We start from the raw sequence: 23688 nt of genomic DNA on the forward strand, positions 1-23688 counted from the left end.
GTGGTAGTCAGGAGCAGCGCGCCAGTTGTTCTGGGAAGAGGCATCATACTGTGAGCAAGTGTGTTGGCACAAGCTCTCGAGTTCTTCCTCCCCTCTGCATCATTTAATATAGATAGTCCACAAGACGAATAAAGCTACCTTCTTTCATTGACAGGAGACCTACCTTAGCTTGGCACTGATCTTGGCGGATGCAAGTAGGTGGGACGTGCTGTGTAATAGGGAGGGGCACGTCTGGATTTTGCTTTTTCTCCACCATTTTGCCGGTCCTAAGTTCAGTTCTCCATACTGCCACATCAGTTTGCATTAAAAAAAGAACACTCACAAAAATTCATCAGTGCCAATTTTCCCGAGTAGAATTTCCCTATCAACATTTCAGTGCAGGTTATCCTAATAATTTTTTTTACATGCAGTTTTGCCTAATATTCACATTGTTGCAAAGCAATTTCCACCCAAACATTTTTGCATGTTATTTTCACTAATATTTGCATTTTGTGCGCAGTTTCCCCCCAGTTTATTTGCATCTTTGAACTATTTTGAATAAAAATTGAAAGTGTGAATTCTGAAGGATGGCTGTGTTTAGGTTTGCATAGTGTTTCAGAAAATGTGAATGCAGACTGAATTTGGGTTTTTCTCTCCCATCCCTACAATGTAACAGAAGCATTCAGTAACAAATATCACTCAATCTCTTTCAAGTGGAGTTCCTACAGGTGTCAGAGATGCTGGAGAAGGGCCATACAGTAGCACAGAGCACCTGCTTTGCATGCAGAATGTCCCCCGTGTCTCCAGGTAGGGCTGGGAGAGCCCTTGCCTAAAACTCTGGAGAGCTGCTGCCGGTCAGTGTAGACAGTACTGAGCTAGATGGACTAGTGGCCTGACTCAGTAAAAAACAGCTTCCTGCGTTCTACGTTAACCTCAGCACCTTAACGTATGTGAACTCTTGCCTACTGTATCATTTACGGAATTACTTTACTCACCTTCAACAGTGTGTATTTTTGTAAAATGCCCAAGACACAAACAATCATGATTTCATTGCAATGATTTAAAATGGTTAGGAGGTTGGGAAGGCACTCATACCAAAACTTATGGCAGATGCCCATACCTTTCTCCACCCTTGAGGTGTCTGGATACTGAGTGGTCATCCAGGAGTAACTGAATGCCTACCATCTGTTTCCGCATCTTGCCCTAAAAAGAGGATATTGGGATCCTCGCAAAATCTTCTGGGTCTAGAGATGGTTTTTTCAAGGCATGGCCTCCCAGCGCTGCCTGCTTCAAGGTACCTGGGACCGCACCATCCCTCCCATTTTAGCAGAGACTCCTGGACCAGATCTTATCCCACTCCGTCCCTGCCCAGCGTAATAAAGCAAGCCACGATTTACAAGGTTCTTTATATTGGCTGTAAATATGTATTTAGAATTCTTAAACAGCTACAGTATTTAAAAAGATCTGTGGGCTATGCTGCCTGGCAAAGAGAGACAGCTCTTGGATGCTCTGCTTTATTACTAATTTCTGGATGTATTGGCCTATAACAGATAGTGGTAATTATTTGCAAGTTCCAGCGGTATGAATTATAGCAGCTCTTTTTATTAAAATGACACTTCAGTCATGAAAAATAATCATTCCATTGCTGGTGGAAAATTGGGAACGCTTTTAATTGTTCCCGAAACCTCTGCGATTACTGCAAAAGCAAATCTCACCGTAATGTAAAAATCAATAAAAATAATGCAATTTGTATCTGAGCGGAGTGCTTTAAGAATTCTTGATGCGCAGAGCACTTACACACGATCTAGCAGCCACGGGGCTCTGAATTAAGCGAAATCCATAGGCTTTGGAGGAAAAGGGGACCTGAAATGTATCAATTCTTACAGCAGTTATCTTTCTCATGCCTCTTCTCCCCCCTCCCCCGCCAAAAAATACTTTTTTAAAAAAAAAAACACCTCCCAGTGTGCAAACAGTGTAAAGAAGTCTGCAGAAAGAGATAATTAAATGCATTGGCATGAAACCGTGGATTATTTTTCTTTTAAAAGATTGGCTTGCTTAGGCTTCATAACCCTTCCTTCTCCAAAATCCTCACGACGGGTAACAGTGCCTAAAAGAAGGTTTTAAAACATCAGATCTGAAAATTAACCAGACCGTAATAACAAATTGACCGGGTGGTTTTAGCTCACCCGCTAAAAGTATTTTGGAGAGGATGTTACAAATGCTTCTCCTACAGTATATTCTCAGGGATGCTTGCAGCCCTGTAATGTAGCCCAATATTATCCCCATCCTTCTGGGTGGCAGGAGGATGCAGTTGGGAAGCATGGCCTGTTCAAATTTCAACTCCTTCCCTCTAACCCATATGGGGTGGGACACAAGATTGCCCCCATCAGTGCAATGTCAGAAAGTGTAGAGCTGCTTGTGTGTAGTGCCTCCCCATTTTCTGAAATTGTACCAAATGTGCAGGAGTTGTGAGTGGGCCTGAAAGGTGCTGCCTTGCTTCCTTCTCTCCCCCCTCTTCACCGACTACATGCAAGCAGTCCTTGGCTGCATCAGTGGCAGTCTAGTGTCCAGATCAAGGGAAGTAATGGTTTCACTCTATTCCACCTTGGTCGGACTACATCTGGAATGCCGTGTCCAGTTTTGCGTGCTGCAGTTTAATGATAAGCTGGAACGTGTGCAGAGAAGGCTGACTATAGAAGGGGTCTGGAAGGCAAGCCTTTCTGACGGTAAGACCTGTTCCCTTGGAAGGTGGTAGATTCCACTCCACTGGAGGTTTCTAAACAGATACTGGCTGGTCATCTGTCAGGGCTTCTTTAGTTGCGACTCCTGCATTGAAGGGGGTTGGACTAGATTGACCTTTCTGGTCACTTCTACGCCACAATCCTATGATTCTGTGCTTTGCCTCCTGGGCTGCTCACAGGTTGCTGGTGCTGGCAAAGGGATCTGATTGTGATTTTATTGGTATAGCACACAGGTGATTTCAGGAAGTATCCAGCAAAGTACAACCGTACCTTGGTTCTCAAATGTAATCTGTTCCGGAAGTCAATTCGACTTCTGAAATATTCGAAAACCAAGGTGTGGCTTCTGATTGGCTGCAGGAGCTTCCTGCACTCAAACAGGATCTGCGTCAGACGTTCAGCTTCCGAAAAATGTTCAAAAACTAGAACACTTACCTCTGGGTTTTCGGCATTTGAGAACCAAGGTCCGACTGTACCTCTGTTAGCACAAACATTTTTGTTTATATAGTGGAACTGCCTCTCCTCTCCCTGTGTGCCCTTCCTCAGATTTGTTGGTGGGACAACCTAGCACAGATTTTGAGGTTGTGCAGCAAGAGAGAGAACGGGGCGTTCCTTTGTGCTAACAGAACTACTTCTGTGGGATCCTGCCCTTCTTAATCTCCACTTTATTATTTTATTAATGCATTGATATCCCACCACTGTCTCTAAGGAGCTCAGGGCTGTGTGCATGGTTCTCCCCCTCCTCATTTAATCCCCACGACAACCCTGTGAGGTCGGTCGACTGAGAGGCAGTGAATGACCCAGGGTCACCCAGTGAGCTTTGTGGCCAAGGGGGGATTTGAACCTTGGTCTCTCCCTGGTCTTAGCCCAGCCCTCTAATCGATATAACACAGTGGCTCTCATGCTTGCACAGCCGTGGGTGGGGAGGTACTGTGCCTTGGTGACAGAGTACAGGATTTGTACAGAGAATGTTCCAGGCAAAATTATCTACATTGCTAGCAGGGGAAGACTTTGCTCAAGACCCTGGGAGAGCCGATCCTGTTCTGACTCAGGAGGGATCTGCATACAAAAGGTCTGTAGCCTTCTCCACAGCATCTCCAGGTAGACCTGCCAAAGCCCCTTTTCTGAAACCCTGAAGAGCAGCCACCACTCAGTGTAGACCATGGGTAGGCAAACTAAGGCCTGGGGGCCGGATTCGGCCCAATTGCCTTCTAAATCCAGCCTGCGGGTGGTCTGAGAATCAGCGTGTTTTTACATGAGTAGAATGTATGCTTTTATTTAAAATGCATCTCTGGGTTATTTGTGGAGCATAGGAATTCATTCATTTTTATCTCCAAAATATAGTCCGGCCCCCACAAGGTCTGAGGGACAGTGAACCGGCCCCCTGCTGAAAACGTTTGCTGACCCCTGGTGTAGACAGTACTGAGCTAGGTGAACAGAGATTCAGTAGAAGGCAGCTTCATCTGAATGTCATTTTTCAGCGGATTTCAGAGCAGCCCTTAACGCTGGAGGTTTGCAGGACCAGCTGCTCTTCAAGGAGTTTGTCTCCCCATCTTTCTCAAATGGCAATGGAGATTCCCACAATGGAGGTGACTCCACCCTATAGTTTATTCATTCTTAGGAGGCTTCTGTAACCTCAGGCACAGGGGGCTGGTTATTGATTGCTTTTGATGCCTGTCTCTCCCCCCCCCCCAAACTCAAATGCAGCAGGACGTGCTGCAGTATCACAGCTGAGCATCTTTTGAGCAGCCTGTAAACAAGCCTTTTGTTTCCAGAGATTTCCAGGCAACTTCAAGGTTAAGATATTGAGCTGCTAAGTAACTCCCACACATTCAATAAATGCCACCTGTAATATTCCTGGAGGCAGGCTGGAACCTCCGGTAATGTATTCATTCCCCTTCCTTTCTGTTTAAGTGACAGCTGTCATTGCAGGGTGCGTGTGCCCATCCCAAGCAAGCCCATTCATTGAGGTTACCTGAGGCCACGATGCTAATCCCCCCCTCCAGCTAATCCCCCCCCTCCAGCGGCTGGCTGTTGCTCCTTGAGTAATTCTTGGCGCTTTGGCAGCTGCTGCAGAGAGAACGTGGTGGCCTTATTGTTTGCAAGTGACTAAATCTGCACAGAGGTGTTTAGAGCATGGGGTGAACTTAACCAGAATGTAAGAAGAGCCCTGCTGGCTCAGGCCAGTAGCCCGTCTAGTCCAGCATCCTGTTCTCATACTGGCCAACCAGATGCCCCAATGGGAAGCCCACAAGCAGGATTCGAGCGCAAGAGCCCTCTCCCCTCCCTTTGGTTTCCAGCAACTGGTATTCAGGGGCGTTGCTTCCTCCCATCTGTGGAGGCAGAACATAGCCATCCTAGCTAGCAGCCATTGATTGCCTTCTCCCCCCTGAATTTACCCAATCCTCTTTTAGAGCCATCCAAGTTGGTGGCCCCTGTGTGAGTGAGTTCCATCGTTTAACTCTATACTACGTGAAGGGCTTTCTTTTTTGATCTGTCCTGAATCTTCATTCAGCTTCATTGGATATCCACGAGTTCCAGCATTATGAGAGGAGAAAATCTTTTCTCTATCTACTTTCTCTCTGTGCGGTGCATATTTTTAATAAATTTCTTGCATGTTGCCTCTTGCCCTTTTCTCATGCAAAAAGTCCCCAACGCTGCAACCTTTCTTCACAGGGAAGTTGCTCCACCCACTTGATCGTGTTGCCTGCCCTTTCCTGAACCTTTTCCAACTCTACAATATCCTTTTTGAGATGTGGCGAAAGGAATTTCTCCCATCAGCTGTTTAGATAAACCTGGAATGAAGCCAGCCTTGCCGCTTGCTGAAGAGGAACCTACATCAATGTGTAATGCCCTCGAGATGTTTTGATTTACCATTCCTGTCACCCCAGCTGCCCCACGGCTTGGGGGGCTTGCATCTGAGCCAGCGTGGTGTAGTGGTTAAGAGTGGTGGACTCGTAATCTGGTGAACAGGGTTTGATTCCCAGCACCTCCACATGCAGCTGCTGGGTGACCTTGGGCTAGTCACACTTCTCTGAAGTCTCTCAGCCTCACTCATCTCACAGAGTGTTTGTTGTGGGGGAGGAAGGGAAAAGGAGATTGTTAGCCACTTTGAGACTCCTTAGGGTAGTGATAAAGCGGGATATCAAATCCAAACTCCTCCTCCTCCTCAATGGGCCATTTTGGCAGGCGAATGGAGCACCCTACTCCTCAGTCACATGATGTCATGGCGACACCCCCTTGGGTTCCACCTTGAAAGGCAGGTGGCATGGTATACGTTGAAGAAAGCACAGAATAAGCTTTATAAATAGCAATAATAGGTGCAGCTTTGCACCCCTTGGAGGGCAGTTAATGAGGTTTACCAAGGCGGCTGTTTGGGGACTTGCGCCTGGTCTATAAATAGGGGTGCAGCGAAGCTGACGAAACAGCACTAAGGTCTTTCATCTGTTGCGGAGACTTCCTTCATCAATCTCCGAAGCAACAATGTGGTGCTTTGCTGGCTTCAAGGGGGCCTCGTAATGCATTTGCAAGCAGCTGGCAGAGTTTGGCGTTCTTGTTTGCGCCATTAGCAAAAGGGGGTGGGGGGCTTAATAGTCTAATCCATCTGGAGAGCAAGTAGATTTATTAGGCTCCACACTAAATGGGCTCATAATTACGACAGCCATTTCCGCTCACTCCCATTTTCCACCCCCACCCCCCAGTACATGAACCAACATGGTTCAGAATCTCACGGCAAGGAGAAAATTGCACATAATTTGCAATTTTGACAAGGATTAGAACCTCCAGCCACTTTTTATATGATTTGGCTTTTTTTTTTAATGACACATACAACGGAGCCATCATTTTCAAGACAGCCCTGGCAAATCTGGAGCCATACTTGCTACCCAGATAACACTGATACAGTATTCTTTACTTGAACTTTGTTCTTTTAACCTGTGTGCAACTATACTCATTCTGTGTGCTTATAGTTTTGTTTTTCATCTTTTAATTTTCACCTGTTGTTATCCCTGTCCTCTTCTGTTTTCTATACGTTATAAAACGAAATAAGAAAAACTTACAAACATAAATAAATAAATCTCACAGCCTGTTAGATAGGCAGCGACTGAGTTCAAAGAAAGGAGTCTCCCATTTGTCTGAATACTTTGTGGCTCTGTCTGCACAGAGGTCCAGTGTTTTGAGTTGGGCACCCCCGATTTGCACTTTGTGTTTCTCAAGGTGACTGGATTCTAGCTGTGGTGGTTTGGAATTGTTCACGTTCAGTTTTAGCAATAGCTCAAACCACCCCTTGAGATCTAGACGCTGGGAAAAGAGCATTTCAATAGCATTGCAGATTTTTTTGATTTTTTTTTTTAAGATGCCTCAGACCGGAGTTGGCAACATTTCACTGGCCCTGAATTTATACACCTCGGGCCTAATGTCTGTTGGAGTGCGATCTTAGTGCAGTGTTAATGTGTCCCATGCTGGCTCTGTGTGTGTGAATGAATGAATGGGCTTGAAATGGGCATTCAGCAGAGTGCTTTGACAGAGCAGGTGGAGGTTTGCCAGAGGAGCAAAATGGGTCTACCTGGGAGGAGGGAATTTTTCGCTGTGGAACAGGGTTGGGCAGTTTTGCATCTCATGCAGGCGCTCCGTTCCCAGGGTTCTGCATATATGTAAAAATTTGTATAATCAAACCGCTCCTAGGCAAGCATCCCTCACCTTCTGGAGCCAGCCACTGAGTGGGCCTTGCCCCCCACCCCACCCCAGCAAGGCAGAGAGTTTAAAAGCTCCTTTTTTTTTTTTTTTTTTTTGCACAGGGTAGCCCTGGCACAAAAATAGCTTTTAAGCTTTCTGCCTCACTTGCGTTTAACTTGCAGAATTTCAGCCAGCCTTCCACCACATATGGTTGAAAGTGCGCAAGTTAAATGCATGTTAGAGGCGATCGTACTGTACTCTCTGTTTCTGGCAAAGCAGTCTCAGTTCGGTCTTAGATCTATGGTCCCGTTTGCCAATCTTCTGCCGCCCAGATGTTTAGGACTACAACTCCTAGCAGCGTCAGCATCAACGGAGTGTGCTGGCTGGGGCGGGGGAGCTGAGGAGAGTTGCAGTCCAAAACATCTGGAGGGCACCAGGTTGGGAAAGTGGCATGTTCCAGTTCAGTTTTCTGAGGTTAGTCCTTCCACACTGAGTGCCAGGCACAGCAGCCCTGGTCACATTTCTCTTCCTGCAGCCCCTTCTGTGCCCATCAGTCCATCCCCACAGCTTGCGAAAAGAGACCAGATGAGTTGCTCTTCTTGGGTTTCTTAGCCTTTAGCAGAGGCAGCCATGAGGTTTGGAGAAAGCAAAGATTTTTCTGACAAATCAGCATATGACTTTAGGAAGCTGTGTGTATGGCTAGGTCACCAACAACTGAGTCTGGGTACATAGCAAAAAACAACAACGCAACCCCACACGCACACCAAAGGGAGAAGCCCGAATAAACGTCTTGCCTGCTGCTCGTTGATAACTTGTGATGTAGGGACTCAGTATTGAAATGCACAATGATTTCTATTAAGGGAAAAAATTCAATATTTGGTAGAGATCTGCTGATGTTTCACTTTTAAATTAGGTGCTCGAAGGGACCTCTTGCTAACGACTGCGTTGGATTGCCATCACAAAATTGCAGAACCGTTCCTGGGCACTCTGTCATTCTGCTAAACAACTTATGGGTGTTTCTTTCAAATGCTACACAGATGGAATATGGCTAACAGCCGTAATTAAATAGTAAATCTGTTCTAAAGAGTCAGCCAGCACAGAAAGCCCCTACATAGATTCAATTATCGTAACTCTGTTCATTTGTATTTGTATGGTATTATAACTTTTTTTCTTCCTCCACTGCACAAAGAAAATCAGTGCATTGTTTAAAATTCTGCTCTGGGTCTTTATCAAGTCAAGATGCATTTAAAATGCTAGCTGCAGAAAGATTAAAAGGCAGATTAATTGTAAATAAGCCATTAATTAGGCATTTGCATTCAAATCAGCATTTTTTCCTTTCCAGAGAGAAACAGCTGAACACTATTTGGATATTTTAATGCCCCAGGAGTTCATGTGAAATCATTGCATAATCTTGCCTCCTGTCTCAAGCTCTGGGCAAAGCTGCCCCAAGACACTTTGGTACCTGAGGAGGACCCCAAAATAGTGCCCCTTCCCTACCAGGGAAGAAGGAGGCAGGGAAGAGCTACATCAGGAACAAGGGCACAGAAAAGTCTGCTGCTGGGGACGTTGGTCTCACCTTGCCTCATGGGTGGGTTGGTCCCTGCCCTAGGGCACTGCTTCCAGTTAGTGTGAACCAGGTGTGGGGAGTGTTTGGCCTGCCTGATGCTGCTGAATTACGATTCCTATCAGCCACACCAAATGTGGCCAGGGATGATGGGTTTTGTAATACAGCAACCCCCGGGAAGCCAAAGATTTCCCACCCCTGGTGTAGACAGTTCTACTGAGCTAGCATTTCTTTATTGCATTTATATCCCACTTCTCATTTAATCCCCACAACAACCCTGTGAGGTAGGTTGAGATAGCAATGACCAACCCAAGATCACACATTGAGTTTCATTGCCAAGTGGGGATTTGAACCCTGATCTCCCAAGTCCTGGTGCAACACACTAATCATGATGTTGCATTGGCTCTCTACGTGTGAAAATACACACACACACACACACACACACACGGGAAAAGGACAGGGAGGGAAGAGGAAAAATGCAAACTCAGACACCAATTCTTAAACAGCTATTCTTACAATGACCAGCTGGCACAGTTCAGGGGTAGGAGGTGCCTGATGGAGCTGGGCTTTCGGCAGGGAAGGAGCCCTGCATTGTGGTGCTTCCACGATCCAGTTGCAAATAACTTGGGAGCATTTCTGTGTGCTGGGGTAAAATGAGTCCCTTTCTGTACTCGGTTGGTTTTGTTTTTTTTTTTTTTTTTTAAGTATCCATGCATGTGCTAGTTGCTTGGCGAATCCCTTAATACTCAGGCTTGCTGAGAGCAGTGCAGATAGTGGGAGGATGAGGAAGGAAATGCTGCTTTGGACGGACCCTCCAAGTGCCAATCTCCCATTCCTAGGGCTTATAAAAACACTGCTTCTGCATTTATCTCGCCTTTGCCAAGCCCCCGGCTTGGTGGCCTCTGTGTTCATTTCAGAGCCAGATTAGACTGGCCCAGATTCTTGAGTGTAAACAAGGGCCTTATCTAGGTGTAGCAGAAATCCCTGATCTTTGCGTTTAAAGGCTGGTTTTTTTCCTTCTTGCATCTAAAAGAACATTGCGGTGAGGTGCCTGCAGAAACATAGACTCTTTTGGCTGTTCATTTTGGAAACATGCTTTAACGTCTCTTTTTATTTTTAGCCTTGAGAAGCTGCTCTGGTGTTTTGCACCGCCTGAATTGCCTCCAGTGGATCACTGATAGGTAATAAGGGGAATGGAATCTTTTTGCCCGATCCATATAGCCCACTGTGATCAGTAGGGGAGCAGAAGAGCTTTACAAGGTGGAGAGCATCTAACATTCTACTCACAGTAGACCTATTGAAGTTAACAGACCTAAGTTAGGAGCGAGACCCCATCAGCATGTAACATCTCTGCTCAGAGTTCTGCACTGGTTACCTGTTTGCTACCAAGCCAGATCTCCTTACCCCAGATAGGCTCACTTGGCCACTCTGAAATGGGGAACTGTCACTATTCCAGGTACCTCATAATATTGGTTCCACATTTGTAAGTGTTACGGCTAAAATCTGGGTGCGGGGCTACTCTGCCACCCAGCTCATCGGACTAAGTCCGTGGGTCCCTGCGGAAGAAAAATGAGCTCAGCCGGACAGGAGCAAATTGCAGAAGATCCAAGTTTATTGCGCAACAGGTTCAAGGCAAGATTGAACAGCGAGAAAGGGGTGACATGGACTTTTGAAACTCCCCCCATGTCCCAGAATACAGTGCAAAACACATCCCAGTTACATCATGAATACATTAAGGAAAGGTTGGGTTACACAGATTACATCATGAATACATTAAGGAGAGGTTGGGTTACACCGGATTAACATATGGAGGAGGGAGGGGGGAATATGCAGAGCTGGAGATATGCGCAGATAAGCACATCCTGAGTGCCGGTGATGAGAAGACAATGGTCCATATATGCATAGTCTGCCACCTGGCATTGCCCGGAGGAAAGGCTTGGCAGAGTGATTTGACAGGATTAGGGTCTTGACACCTTGCTTGAGGGATTATGGAGGACAGGGGAGGTGTGATGGAGTCCTAGAGAAATTGAGCAAATTGGCACGTTGATTTTCTATGAATTTTATAAATTTTAGTCCCTTTTGACATTGACAATTGGACTCGGAAATAAATGGGTATATTGTAGCGAAGAAGAAGGTGAAGAAGACATGCCCCCCCCCTTTCCGTAACAGTCCCCCATTCGGAGATAGATTTGCATTAAAGTTCTGTAAGAACTTGCAAATCTTTTCTCCGCACCCTAAATCTCGGTGAAGGTAGGGGTGCCCTGTGAGTGGGAATAGGCTTTAATGGAAAAGGAGGTGGGTTGAGCAGGGCAGCAAGGAGGGAGCAACACGGACCAATACAATGTACGTGTATGTTATATAGATATGCACTAAATAATAACTTGGTATCCACCGTACTAGATGTGTGGGTTTGTGCAAACCTGAAGGGGACTTGCCAGCCATGCCTCTTAAGGTCATTTGCAAGTATAGTAGTGCAGATAGCTGGATATAGGATATCACATAAAAGAACACCTGTTGTATTTTGTTCAATAGTGGTCTATGCTTTACATTTAGCAGGAAGGTCCGCTACTGACTGAAAAAAATGCAGTTTGGTTTTTTTTAGCTCCACCGTTTTTGTGTTCTCAGGTGCGAAGGTAGCTCTTCTGTGGTCTCACACCGGCATGGTGTCACAGTAGTGGCAATCCCTGGTGAATCCACTTAGGGCTTTCATATTAACCATGTTGCCTGGCACTCACCCCAGCTGGCACAGGTTTGGGCACGTCATGAGGGAAATGTCCTTGCCTTGGCCATTCTATGGGATTTTATTATTATAGGCTCTGGTCTTGCAGTCATGGGAAGTTGCTCACTTGCACTTTAAGGACCAAAAAGCTAATTGCAGCCTGGATACACTTGCCCAATTCAAAATGAGTCCAATTTGAATTTATCTTGCCCCATGGTTCCCAACTTCTCAAACTAATCTGTTAAAATAAAGCCATTCTTAGAGGGCATTTGTTAACTCTATAAGGGATTATTCCTGCTAAACCAAAGCATATGCACTTTCATGTATCTTATCAGCTTCTCTTTGGTTAAGCGAGTTTTTAGCACATTTTAAAATGGGTAGGGAAGTTGGCAGAGTGCCAGGTGAAACAACTAAATGTGGTTATAAATTTATCTAGTTCTAAACCTTGGACTACATAATAGCCTGGTCTGTTAAAAGCATAAAATGTATGAGAATCCTCCACTGGGTTGTAAGGAATAAGACATTAAACATAAAAACAATTACACACAAAAATAGCCACAAAATAGCCCCCCCCATTTGTGGAAATAACACACTGTCAGACACATTTCAACATTCCTACATAATAACACATAATACAAAACAAACTAATTAAGTATCAGTTGCATATCTTGAGACAATTGTGATATTTTATGTATGTATCTTTTGAATCCTGGAGCACAGTCTTGAGGTTCAAAAGTGAGAAGATGTCCTTACAATTCTACTCCACCCCCCTTTGAAAGGAATTGCTGTGGCCACTTTGAAAACTTTGGTGTCTGTTGTTGTTGCTGCAGGTCTTGTGGTGGCGAAGCTTTTCATTGGATCTGTAGTAACACATTTGTAGAAGTGATATCCTGTAGGGGGCAGGGTTTTGGGAACTTAAAAAAGAGAACTGTAAAAAATACAAGGTTAAAATAATAATAAAACACACACACACACACACACACACACAATGACCTATGAGGAACCAAAAATAAATAAATGCTAAGACACACAATTTCAAGAAACCTGCAGTAACAATGAAAATAAAAGAGTGTTTCTTGATGTGACAATATCGGCTAGGATGTTAATAGCAAAATACTGGGAAATGACTTAATACCAAGAAAAAATGAATGACAATTTAAAGTTCTGCAAGTACCTTGAACTAGCCAAAATGACGGAATCAATAAGAAATGCTCAGGCAAAAGGTAAACAAATACCATTCCACAAATAATGTTTGCTTGTGCTTCGATTAATTTCATAGACATCATGGAAAAATGGATTAAATAAATGAAAACAGATTATTTGTAACTTAAAAGTGTCAAAGCCACAAAGAGATGAAAGTCACTAATATAGCAGGGATTCAGACTTGTTTCACAGAACAGAAAGAAAGTTGCTGTGGGAGAAAAGAAGGGACAAACACTTTGTTATCGGGGTTCACATGTCCTGTTAAAAGGGAAAATTATTTCATGTGAGAAGCCTGTCAGGAAATGCTGTTCCTAAAATGCACGCAAAGTCTGTGATTTAAATCCCATTGAGGGGGGAATGCTTTGATATTTACCTGTGAAAAGAATTTGGCATGTTAAGATTTGAAATTTGGCAACCTCTTGACTTTGATGGTCCAGTACTTAAGGGTACATTAAGGGTGATTTCCCTCAATGGTTCCAAGTTTTACATAAGGAAATTTGGATAAGTTTCTCCCTGCAGCCCAAGCTCTCCAAACCTCCTCTCCCCCCCTACAGTTCCCCCTCCTTCCTCTCTCTCTCTCTTTTTTTCCCCTTTTTTTTTAGCTGATCTAGCCTCTGTGCATGTGCAGAGTTCATGTCTCAGCAAACCTTTTATACTATTGAAAATGTTGAATCTTTTGGCTAAATTACCATTTGAATAAAGGAAATGAAGGATAAGGAGTAGATTTTTAAAATAGGGTTAGATTTAAAACAAAACAAGAAACTCCGCAATTCAAGCATTTACCAAAGCTAGAAATTTTCTAAGGGATCATGTTTCCTGTAGCCCAAGCAAGGGAGTGCTTCCTTTATTTACAGGAAAGGGCTATCATTTTGTGTGATTTCCCTCTGGTCATTCGCGGAACAATGCCACGCCCTTATATATGGGAAAAATGGCCAGAGAGTCAGAATTCATAGGATTTTTTAACATTCAGCCTTACCATTTGCAGACAAAAAATTTTCCTGCCCTTTATTTACAGGATTGGTCAAGGCCCATATGTATTTGTATGTGCTTAAACCTTGAATTGACTTTGAAGTCTGATTTTTAAATAGTAGACAAAATGATAAACACTGTAGTCACTCAAATGCTTGATATTACTTCAAAACATCACAGCTTCACCTCTCACCTTTTAAAACTAAAGAGCAAAGCTAGGCTGAATTTCAACTCCATCACCACACCAGAATTTAAGAACTACCCTCCAATGCTTGCGGACACATGTCCTTCCACACAGCCACAAATTGGGAGAGTTGAAAGGGACCCTGGGGTCATCTAGTCCAACCCTCCAAAATATAGGGTTCACAGCAAGATTTCACAGCAAGATTTGTACTACCAAAGAGACACACACATACTTATGTACACAGGCACTACTGGGGAAGAGAGCGCAATCAATGCTCCTATCATGTACTAAGGAAGATGAAAATAAAAGTACCCAGCTTTATGCAGAACCCTTTTAGCAGATCTTGAAGCTAGTTTGAGTGAGAGTTTACTTCCTTAGACTAAAGAATGCAAGTTCCTAGTGAAATGATATTTAAATGAAGATTGAAGTGAACAGTTTTTCTAAGATAGGGAGAGGATCTTTTATTAAGCATAATTAAAACAGCCATAGATTTGATTTAAAGGGAATACAAAAGTGAACAATTTTTTCTGAACTTGCAGAGGAATAGTAAGCCTAATTTAGATTATTATTATTATTACTACTATTATTTTAATAACTACACATAGGAAAGTGAGATGCAGGGTACCTTAGGAAAGATTGCTCCCCCCTCTTTGCAGTTTCCCTTAAAGGAAGCTTACTCGGGAGTAAATTTACCTGGCACAGAAGTAAGAAGGGAGGGGGAAAAAAACAAAAAACTGAAAGAGACAGAATGAAACAAGGGGGGCATTTGGCCAGGAAGTCTTATAGAGACTGATATCAGGAGCCTTACAATAACTCTTCTGTCCAACCAAATCAAAGTTAAAACTGGACTCACATATTTTCTTAGAAGGAACACCATACTTTCATAGGCATATGCTTAATGAAATACATACACTGCATTTTAGCTTGAGAGAGCAGTTGTGCTCAACTACGCTTTTGCAGCAGAAACATTAGGTTAACTTCACATTCCAAAATAGACTGTAGACTCACAATCTCAAAAGTTGCGGCAAAGCAAGAGGTGGGGTAAACATTTGCACCCTTCACTCTCAATTTGTCTTATTTAGGACTGATAAGGTCCAGCATGCCTTCCTTAGATTTAAAATTTTGAAGCAAGCTTGCAGTTTAAACTATGCACACTTAAGAAAGGCAGTCTGTCAGAGACAGAAGGAACACACATAACAGACAACATGTAAACATACATATTCTCATATTCTCATATATGTATTAACACACAACACACATAACAGACAACATGTAAACATATATATTCTCATCCTTTAGTTGGTTATTGCAAGGAGTTGGGCCGCTTCCTTTGGCTTCATTAAGTGAAATTAGTAGGAAGGTCCCACATGGTTTTAAGAGCCTCCTTGCCTCTTCAAACACCACCAGTTAACCAAACTGGCAGGGCTCACAATGCTTAGTTGACTGGGTACCCCTTTATATATGCATGCGTTGTTGTTGCTTTTTGTTGTTTTTTTTCTTTTTTCTGGGATAGAGAAGGGAGAAAGAGAGGGGTTGATTTGGATCTGGGTAACTTGTACAGGGGGCTATTTAGGGTTTTTCTTTTCCTTGTTGCTTGGCAACTTCCTAACAGGGTTTCCTTTTAGAGAGCTCTTCTACCTAATTCCTTATTTCTTCCTTTCTCACTTATTTTCTTCCTTCCTTACTTATCTATTTCCTGGGGTTTTCCTTTCCACTCTGCCAAATCCCGCCCAATTCCTCTTGAGCTATCCCTCCTGGCAACCTCCTACCTATCGTTACAATCTCAGGAAAAGGGGCCCTACTGGACGCCCGCGCCGTGCGGTGCCAGATCGGGTAGTCCCTTGATAGAGTTTTGAACCGAAAATCCCCCTTGCTTTTGGAAGCGGGCTCACGCACGATACACGTGTTACGTGGCACCGACCAGTGCGGCTGGGATTGAGACAGAAAGCAAGACCCCTTCCTGCCCCCTCCGTAAGGGCGCTCGGGAAGTTCGGAAGAAGAACTCCAGCCCCTTGCTTTCAACTGAGATGTCCGTTGCGGGGAGTCGGCTGTCTTTCAAGCCGGGTCTCTCCGTCTTACTTTCGGACTCCCAATTGGTGCGGCTGACTGGAGGGTTTGAGAGGCGAAAGAGATAGAGCTCAGAACCCCCCTTTCGGGTCGAGCGGCAGTCCAAGGTCTCTCTCAGCAATTGGACCAAGAGACAGGCGAGAAAGAGCGATAGAGAGGAGGGCAGAGAATTCAGTTGCCAGGAGAATCCACCCCCTTCCCACCAGTGCACTGGGTTTTCCTTTTCCTTATACTCACGTGTCTTCTATGATGATCCCGGGATCGATGAATAAGCCGGCTGGATCCCTCTTTGCTCCCCGGCTGAACTCCTGGGGCTTTTGATTACCGCCCGGAGGATGGCCGAGGGTCCAAAGGATCTTCCCAGGCAAAATGGCCCGGTGCCGGCTGAAGATTTCGGGGCCCCCGGTCAGCAACGCGGGAGAACCGCATGCCCCACGTTGGGCAGCCAACTGTTACGGCTAAAATCTGGGTGCGGGGCTACTCTGCCACCCAGCTCATCGGACTAAGTCCGTGGGTCCCTGCGGAAGAAAAATGAGCTCAGCCGGACAGGAGCAAATTGCAGAAGATCCAAGTTTATTGCGCAACAGGTTCAAGGCAAGATTGAACAGCGAGAAAGGGGTGACATGGACTTTTGAAACTCCCCCCATGTCCCAGAATACAGTGCAAAACACATCCCAGTTACATCATGAATACATTAAGGAAAGGTTGGGTTACACAGATTACATCATGAATACATTAAGGAGAGGTTGGGTTACACCGGATTAACATATGGAGGAGGGAGGGGGGAATATGCAGAGCTGGAGATATGCGCAGATAAGCACATCCTGAGTGCCGGTGATGAGAAGACAATGGTCCATATATGCATAGTCTGCCACCTGGCATTGCCCGGAGGAAAGGCTTGGCAGAGTGATTTGACAGGATTAGGGTCTTGACACCTTGCTTGAGGGATTATGGAGGACAGGGGAGGTGTGATGGAGTCCTAGAGAAATTGAGCAAATTGGCACGTTGATTTTCTATGAATTTTATAAATTTTAGTCCCTTTTGACATTGACAATTGGACTCGGAAATAAATGGGTATATTGTAGCGAAGAAGAAGGTGAAGAAGACATGCCCCCCCCCTTTCCGTAACATAAGAAACCAATCTTGTTATTGTGGCAGCGCAAAGACCTTGGAACTCCCTGCTTGTTGACATCAAGCGTCTTCATTGCACTCTTTCAGGAAAAACAACAAGTCTGCAAGTTGATTTTGCAAATGGAGGCTCTGGTTCGGCTATAACCAGGCACATCGCCCAAAGGCGAGTATCTCCTATTTCTAAGTTAATTTCTGGTAAATTCAGCATAAAAAAACCCAGAACCCTTGCACAGCCTTTGCTGACCAAACACCTTTGCCTACGATTCTGGCATGGCTGTGACGCACACACAACCCGGTGATGAACTCATAAATTCAGCTCCCTCACTCTCTGTCTCTGATCTATGCTAAGGAGGGCAATTGCCTCCTTCTTTGAAGTGCTAATGTAATTCTGACAGTGGCCGGACATTGTACAAGCTGTTCACCATCTCATTTGCCATTAAGGATGCAGGTGAATGAGCCTTAAAAAAGAAAGGGGCAAAGCATGGTGAATTGTCACCGGCGTGGGATGGTGGCAATAAGCCTGGAGTTGTTGGATCTGGAACTAGATGAGAGCAGAAAGCCAGCTGCAGTAGTGAAACACGGAAGTGTGGTAGGGGCTCCTCTACCTCCCTGTGCCCCGGCATTGTAGCAGTCTTGTACCTGCAGACTGTTGGTCCATTGACTAGTGTCTCCTACTCTGAAAGCCAGCACCTGTCCTGCATTTCAGACAGGAAGCCTTTCCCAGCTGAACCTTGAGATGATGGAAGCTGAACCTGGGACCTTGTGTATGCAGCTACCCAGTGATGACACTTCCTGCTAAAGAAGTCCTAGTTCTTCTCCTTGTTGTTCATTTATATAGCACCATCCATGCACATAACTCTGTACACAATTAGAATAAGACATTCTATCCTAAAGGACATGCAGTCTGCATAAGAACCTAAGAAGAGCCTGCTGGATCAGGCCAATGGCCCATCTAGGCCAGCATTCTGTTCTTGCCTCAATGGGAGGCCTCAATGGGAAGTCTGCAAGCCCTCTCCCTCCTGTGGTTTCCAGCGACTGGCATTCAAAAGCATTTGTGCCATTTGTATAACCCTCTTTTAAAGGCGTCTAGCTTGGTGGCCATCACTGCCTCCTGTGTGAGTGAGTTCCATAGGTTAGCTACGTGCTGTGTGAAGATGGGCTTTCTTGTTTATCTGTCTCGAACAGGGGTCAGCAACCTTTTTCAGCTGTGGGCCCTGGTCCACTGTCCCTCAGACCATGTGGTGGGCTGGACTATATTTAAAAAAATAAATGAACAAATTCCTATGCCCCACAAATAACCCAGAGATGCATTTTCAATAAAAGCACACATTCTACTCATGTAAAAACACCAGGCAGGCCCCGCAAATAACCCAGAGATGCATTTTCAATAAAAGCACACATTCTACTCATGTAAAAACACGCTGATTCCCGGACCGTTCGTGAGCTGGATTGAGAAGGCGGTTGGGCTGCATCCAGCCCCTGGGCCTTAGGTTGCCTACCCCTGGTCTCAAACCTTCCAACATTCAGCTTCATTGGATGGGTCCACCGAGTTCTATGTCTAAAGCAGTTGATCTTGAGTTCCAGGGAAATGCACTGGCCACAGAACCATAGAGATGGAAGGGACCATGAGGGTCATCTAGCCCAACCCCCTGCAGTGCATAAATCTTTTCCCCCAACGTGCGGCTCAAACCCACAGCCCTGAGATGAAGAGTTTTATGCTTTATCGACTGAGCTAACCATGCTATCAATGCTTTCTGGGTTTTTTCTTCTTCTTGATTAAAGGCTGCTAATGCCTGGAACATATTAGGATAGCCTTGCCTGGCTGATGGGAACTATAGTCCAAAACATATGGAGGGTGCCAGGTTGGGGAAGCCTGTTCAGAACCCTTCCAGGCTCCTCCAGGAAACCTAGAAGTCATATTTCTTACTCCTTGAGGAGCATACAGGTGAGCATACAGTCACATGAATGTGGAAGCACATCCATTGCCCTTATATATTATAAATTAAAAGAGATGACTCTGAAAGTGCTATTCTGATGCCTGTCTCTCTGAGTGCTTTTCCTGTTCCTTCAGTTCTTCATCTGTGTTTACACTGCAAGGGTCTTAACTTATTTAGGGGTGGAGCGAAGCCAGTGGAGAAACAGTGGGCTGTTTGTTGCCTGCGTGTAGCTGTTTCCTGCAAACAGAATAGTTAAAGAGGATCTGTTCTTCCTTCTCCTCCCTTGAGCGCCACACCAAACACCTCCAAACAGGAAGATTTCTCATCTCTCATCGGCAGCCATCACAGCTGGATGCTGGAAAACAAACAAAATCCCTGAAGCCCTGGCCTCTAAGTGGGATAAGTAACAAAAACAACAACCCAAGCAGTCTTCAATATTTTAAAAGCAAGCCCTGGGAAAGAAAGAGAAGGGCGGGGGGGGGGGGGAGAGGGAGAACAGGCCAGCTCTAAAGGAGAAACCATGAGGGAATCAACTTAAGGAAGCTTTGTCAAAGTTTTTTCTGCTTCCCATCTCGCTTTTTTTATCTTCTTGTGTGAGCAACAAGGTTATAGAGAATTGCACTCAAGGCAAGATGTGTAGGCACATAACGATATATAGAAACCTGGCAGTGTTCTCTCCTATAATGTAGCTCATGTAACTAAATTCAAAACATGTTTTATATTTTCGTTTCCTTTGCTGGAGGTGGGATGAGAGACAGCAGCAAATTTTTGAGTGTTTTTAATTTTGCAGAAAATGTGTTTATTTTTGTTGGCGTTTCTATAAGAGTGAAATTGGTGGTTTCTTTGTTTAAAGAATTAGATATACCCTGTATTCTTCAACAATATGGGATGTTTTCCTTGTTAAGTGTGAAACGGCCGGGTGGGAGCCAACACAGTGTGGAATTGTGAAATGAATGAAGGGTAAACCAAGGTCCCATCAACTTGAGACTGGCGAGATGTTACCTGTCCGATGGGGGCAGGTATATATCCACTGATGTCATAGCCCGAACTTCTCCTCTTCCTTTGAGGTGAAAGGATAGCATGTAGATGGTTGCTTTCATCACTTTCTGTCTTGGGTAGCAGGTGGTATCAAATCCACCTCAGTGTCCTAGCTGGGACAGTGTAGAGTAGTGGTTAGAACCCAAAGTGGGTGGTACTGCCCCCTGGCCCTGGCAGGCAATGGGGTTAGGGGGCAGTAAGAAGCAAGGGGATGGCAGTCGGGCTCTGGAGGTGTATATGACTATCCCGCTTTGTAAAGCTGGTATCACTGGAACAAGTTTATCAGTTTTGTTGAATTGATTATACTAAGTGATTTTAATTGGGTTTTGAATAAATGTGCAATTAACTGTTACTATTTTGAATCCGATTGTTACTGTCTTCCTTAGTGGGCTGTGCGAACTGCTATTATGAATAATGCCTTTTACAGGGGAAGGGAGGGGCACTATGGAACCAAGGGGGCAGTGGCCTGAAAATGTTTGCGAACCACTGCCCTTGTTGGACTAGGAACTGGAAGACCAGGGTTCAAATCTCTGCATAGCCATGAAGCTATGACCTTGGGCCAAGCAAAGCATCTCAGTCTTACCTATCTCGCAGGGTTGTTGTGAGCATAAAATAGGGAGAATAATCTATCAGCTGCTTGGAGAGGGCAGGGGTCTGAGGTGCGATATAAATGTAATAGATAAAGCTCAGATTAGCAAGCAAGTGTAGGGCACACTGTTAGTGTTGTGAGCAAGATCCCAGCATAGCGGGCCACTGTGTGTTTGAAACGGGTCAGGTATTTCTTGCTGTGCTTTAGCAATGTGTGGACCAGCCCTAGCTTGGAAGTTTTCCGCAAGAGCCTCTGATGAGAGTTTATCTTGCCCCTTCTATGTGCTCTGGATATCATCTTGCTCTGTGTAGGAATGGAAGCAACTCTGGGTCTTTCCAGGACAGCTGTGAGGCAGGCATGTGTGTGTGTGTGCGCACACACACACACACACACACAGCAAATTATGCAATGGTTAGCTTGCCTGAAGCAGTGCATTTTCTTCCAACACCTCCTTCGTCACGCTTTCCAAAATAGCTTGCCAAGTTGCGTCCCAAGTACATATTTTATAGCTTGTGTTGAGTTGAAGATGTCCAATTGAACCTTAAGTACCTATTTAAGCCACCGAGACAGGCCAAAGAAAGGGTCAAGTGGGGAGATGTAGTTGTCGCCACGGCAGAGCTCAAACAGGGCTCCGTCCAAAGGGGCTTTGGTTCCTTTCCCAATTCAAGGCCACCAGCACAAGAGTCCCTCTTGACCTGCCCAGCACCCTTGGTGTGAATTGGCAAAAGCGCAAGGCAGCTAAGTTCCACCCCTCCGCCCAGATGACTGTGGAAACTCAAGGCCGGAGAAACTGTTTTCATTGCGGGAATGGCATTGAGGACAATGGCGTTTCTGTCCAAGCAGCCTTCTCGTTTGCCAAAGAGAGGGAGCTTTTCTGGGCATGCTAGCGTTTGGTTCAGCCGGTTACGGTGTTTATTGGTGCTTTTCAAATTCCCTGTGCTTGAGGAACCTTTTCTGCCTTGATGCACCTGCCATCTTAGTTTGCCATGGAACATCTGTGCATTTCTCTTCCGCCGATAGCCATCTGTGCTGTAGCGTTTAAGAGTCTCCTTCTGGGACCTGGGAGAGACCAGGGTTCAAATCCCTACTTGGCCATGAAGCTCACTAGGCCATAAAGCTCACTAGGTGATTCATCCACTCTTGGCCTAACCTACCTCGCAGGGTTGTTGTGAGGATAAAAGGGGGTGGGGAGCTATGTACACCACTTTGTGCTCCTTGGAGGAAAAGTGGGGTATAAATGCAGTAAATAAATACTGAATTTAGGGTCAGGTTCTAGGCTTCATGGACTACTTGTGCAGAAAACTGGACTCTCTCTCGCATCCCTCTCATGCATTTGCAAGGGAAGTTGGGTAGCAGCAGGTTGCCTCTTTCCTAGATAAGCTTCCCTAATGAATTTCCTGTTAGAAACATAATAACTGCCCTGTTAGATCAGGTCAACAGCCCATCTAGTCCAACATCCTGCTCTGACAGTGGCCACTCAGATGCCCATGGGAAACCTACAAGCAGGACTTGAGTTGTTTCCAGCAACTGGTATCCAGACGTTTTGCTGCCTCTGGCTGTGGAGGTAGGACATCATGGTTGCTGATAGGCCTCTTCTCCTCCATGAGTTTTCCTATTCCTTTATTAAAGCCAAGTGGGTGGCCATCCCTGTCTCCTGCAGGAATGCTATGTGATAGCTCCGTTGCTTAGAGCGTGGTGCTCATAACGCCAAGGTTGCAGGTTCAATCCCCGTATGGGACAGCTGCATATTCGGGTTGGACTAGATTATCCGCAGGGTCCCTTCCAACTCTATGATTCTATGAATCTGTGGAGGAGCGAGTTCCATAGTTTTAACTACACACTGTGCCTCTGTTGTTTCTCTCCTTCAAAACATTCAAAGTAAGTGACCTTATATGTGCTGGCTGTGGCTCCCCCTTGTCCTCCCCAAATATCAGGGAGGTGTCCAGATCCCCGCTGGCAAGTCCTCCAAATGTAGGGTTGCCATATTTCAAAAAGTAAAATTCCTGACACTCACAAAGTTGTTGAAAACACCCAAATTGTTGAGTTTTTTTGGGGAAACCTACCCCCAAAATTGTAGGTTTTAAGCTGCTCCTGCTGCTTTTTCCATCATGTTGCCATACATCCGGCTTTCCCCTGACATTTTGCCCCGGACGCCATTTTTAAACCCCAAAACCAGGACATGTCAGGAGTTTTCCTGACGTATGGCAAGCCTATCGGAATGAAACCTCTGGCCCTTCTTTGTTTGTTTCAGGTATGGTGTGAATATGCGCTGCTTGGCGACCCGGGTCAACTATAAGACTTTGATCGTCATCTGCGTTCTGTTCACCCTGGTCACGGTCCTGCTGTGGAATAGATGCTCCAGCAACAGGGCAGCCCCACCCTTCCTGCGTAGCCCTAGCAGTGCCTTCCGAGCAGACGGACTGGAGAAGCGAGTGGCCGCTTCAGAGAGCAACAAGGATGTGAACGGCCCGGCCAAGCAGCAGCAGCAGAGCGAAGAGGCCTCCCCGCAAGAGCAGCAGAAGGCGCCCCCTGTGGTCGGGGGCTTCCACGGGAACAAGGCGCTGGGGCTGAAATATGAGGAGATCGACTGCCTGATCAACGATGAGCACACCATCAAAGGCAGGAGGGAAGGGAACGAGGTCTTCCTGCCCTTCTCCTGGGTGGAGAAGTACTTTGAGGTCTACGGGAAGGTCGCCCAGTACGATGGGTACGACAGGTTCGAGTTCTCCCACAGCTACTCCAAAGTGTACGCGCAGAGGGCGCCTTACCACCCGGATGGCGTCTTCATGTCTTTCGAGGGCTACAATGTGGAGGTCCGGGACAGAGTGAAGTGCATCAGTGGTGTCGAAGGTGGGTTTTTTGTTGCTCTTCTTTGCAGGGGAGGAAGGGGAGCTTG

The 23688-nt window shown here is 45.5% G+C and overlaps 2 protein-coding genes across 5 annotated transcripts in view; both read left to right on the forward strand.

Annotated features, from left to right (window-relative positions):
• The window catches only part of MAP2K5 (mitogen-activated protein kinase kinase 5), a 933658-nt gene that overhangs the window by 676356 nt on the left and 233614 nt on the right, over positions 1-23688 (forward strand). The gene's annotated exons all lie outside the window — the stretch shown is intronic.
• Positions 1-23688, forward strand: part of GLCE (glucuronic acid epimerase) — a 63980-nt gene that overhangs the window by 29432 nt on the left and 10860 nt on the right. For 2 of the 4 annotated variants that reach the window (XM_083586593.1, XM_083586595.1), the window contains one exon: positions 23044-23642. In XM_083586593.1, coding sequence (XP_083442719.1) covers positions 23057-23642 — 586 coding nt within the window. In that variant the 5' untranslated portion in view covers positions 23044-23056. Of the gene's footprint in view, positions 1-4502; positions 4598-5393; positions 5564-23043; positions 23643-23688 lie in introns of those variants that run through there. The other 2 variants (XM_083586596.1, XM_083586594.1) reach the window with 2 other exon arrangements.

The sequence above is a fragment of the Podarcis filfolensis genome (genome assembly GCF_964270895.1).
Source record: "Podarcis filfolensis genome assembly, chromosome: 14".
NCBI classification, from domain to species: Eukaryota; Metazoa; Chordata; class Lepidosauria; order Squamata; family Lacertidae; genus Podarcis; species Podarcis filfolensis.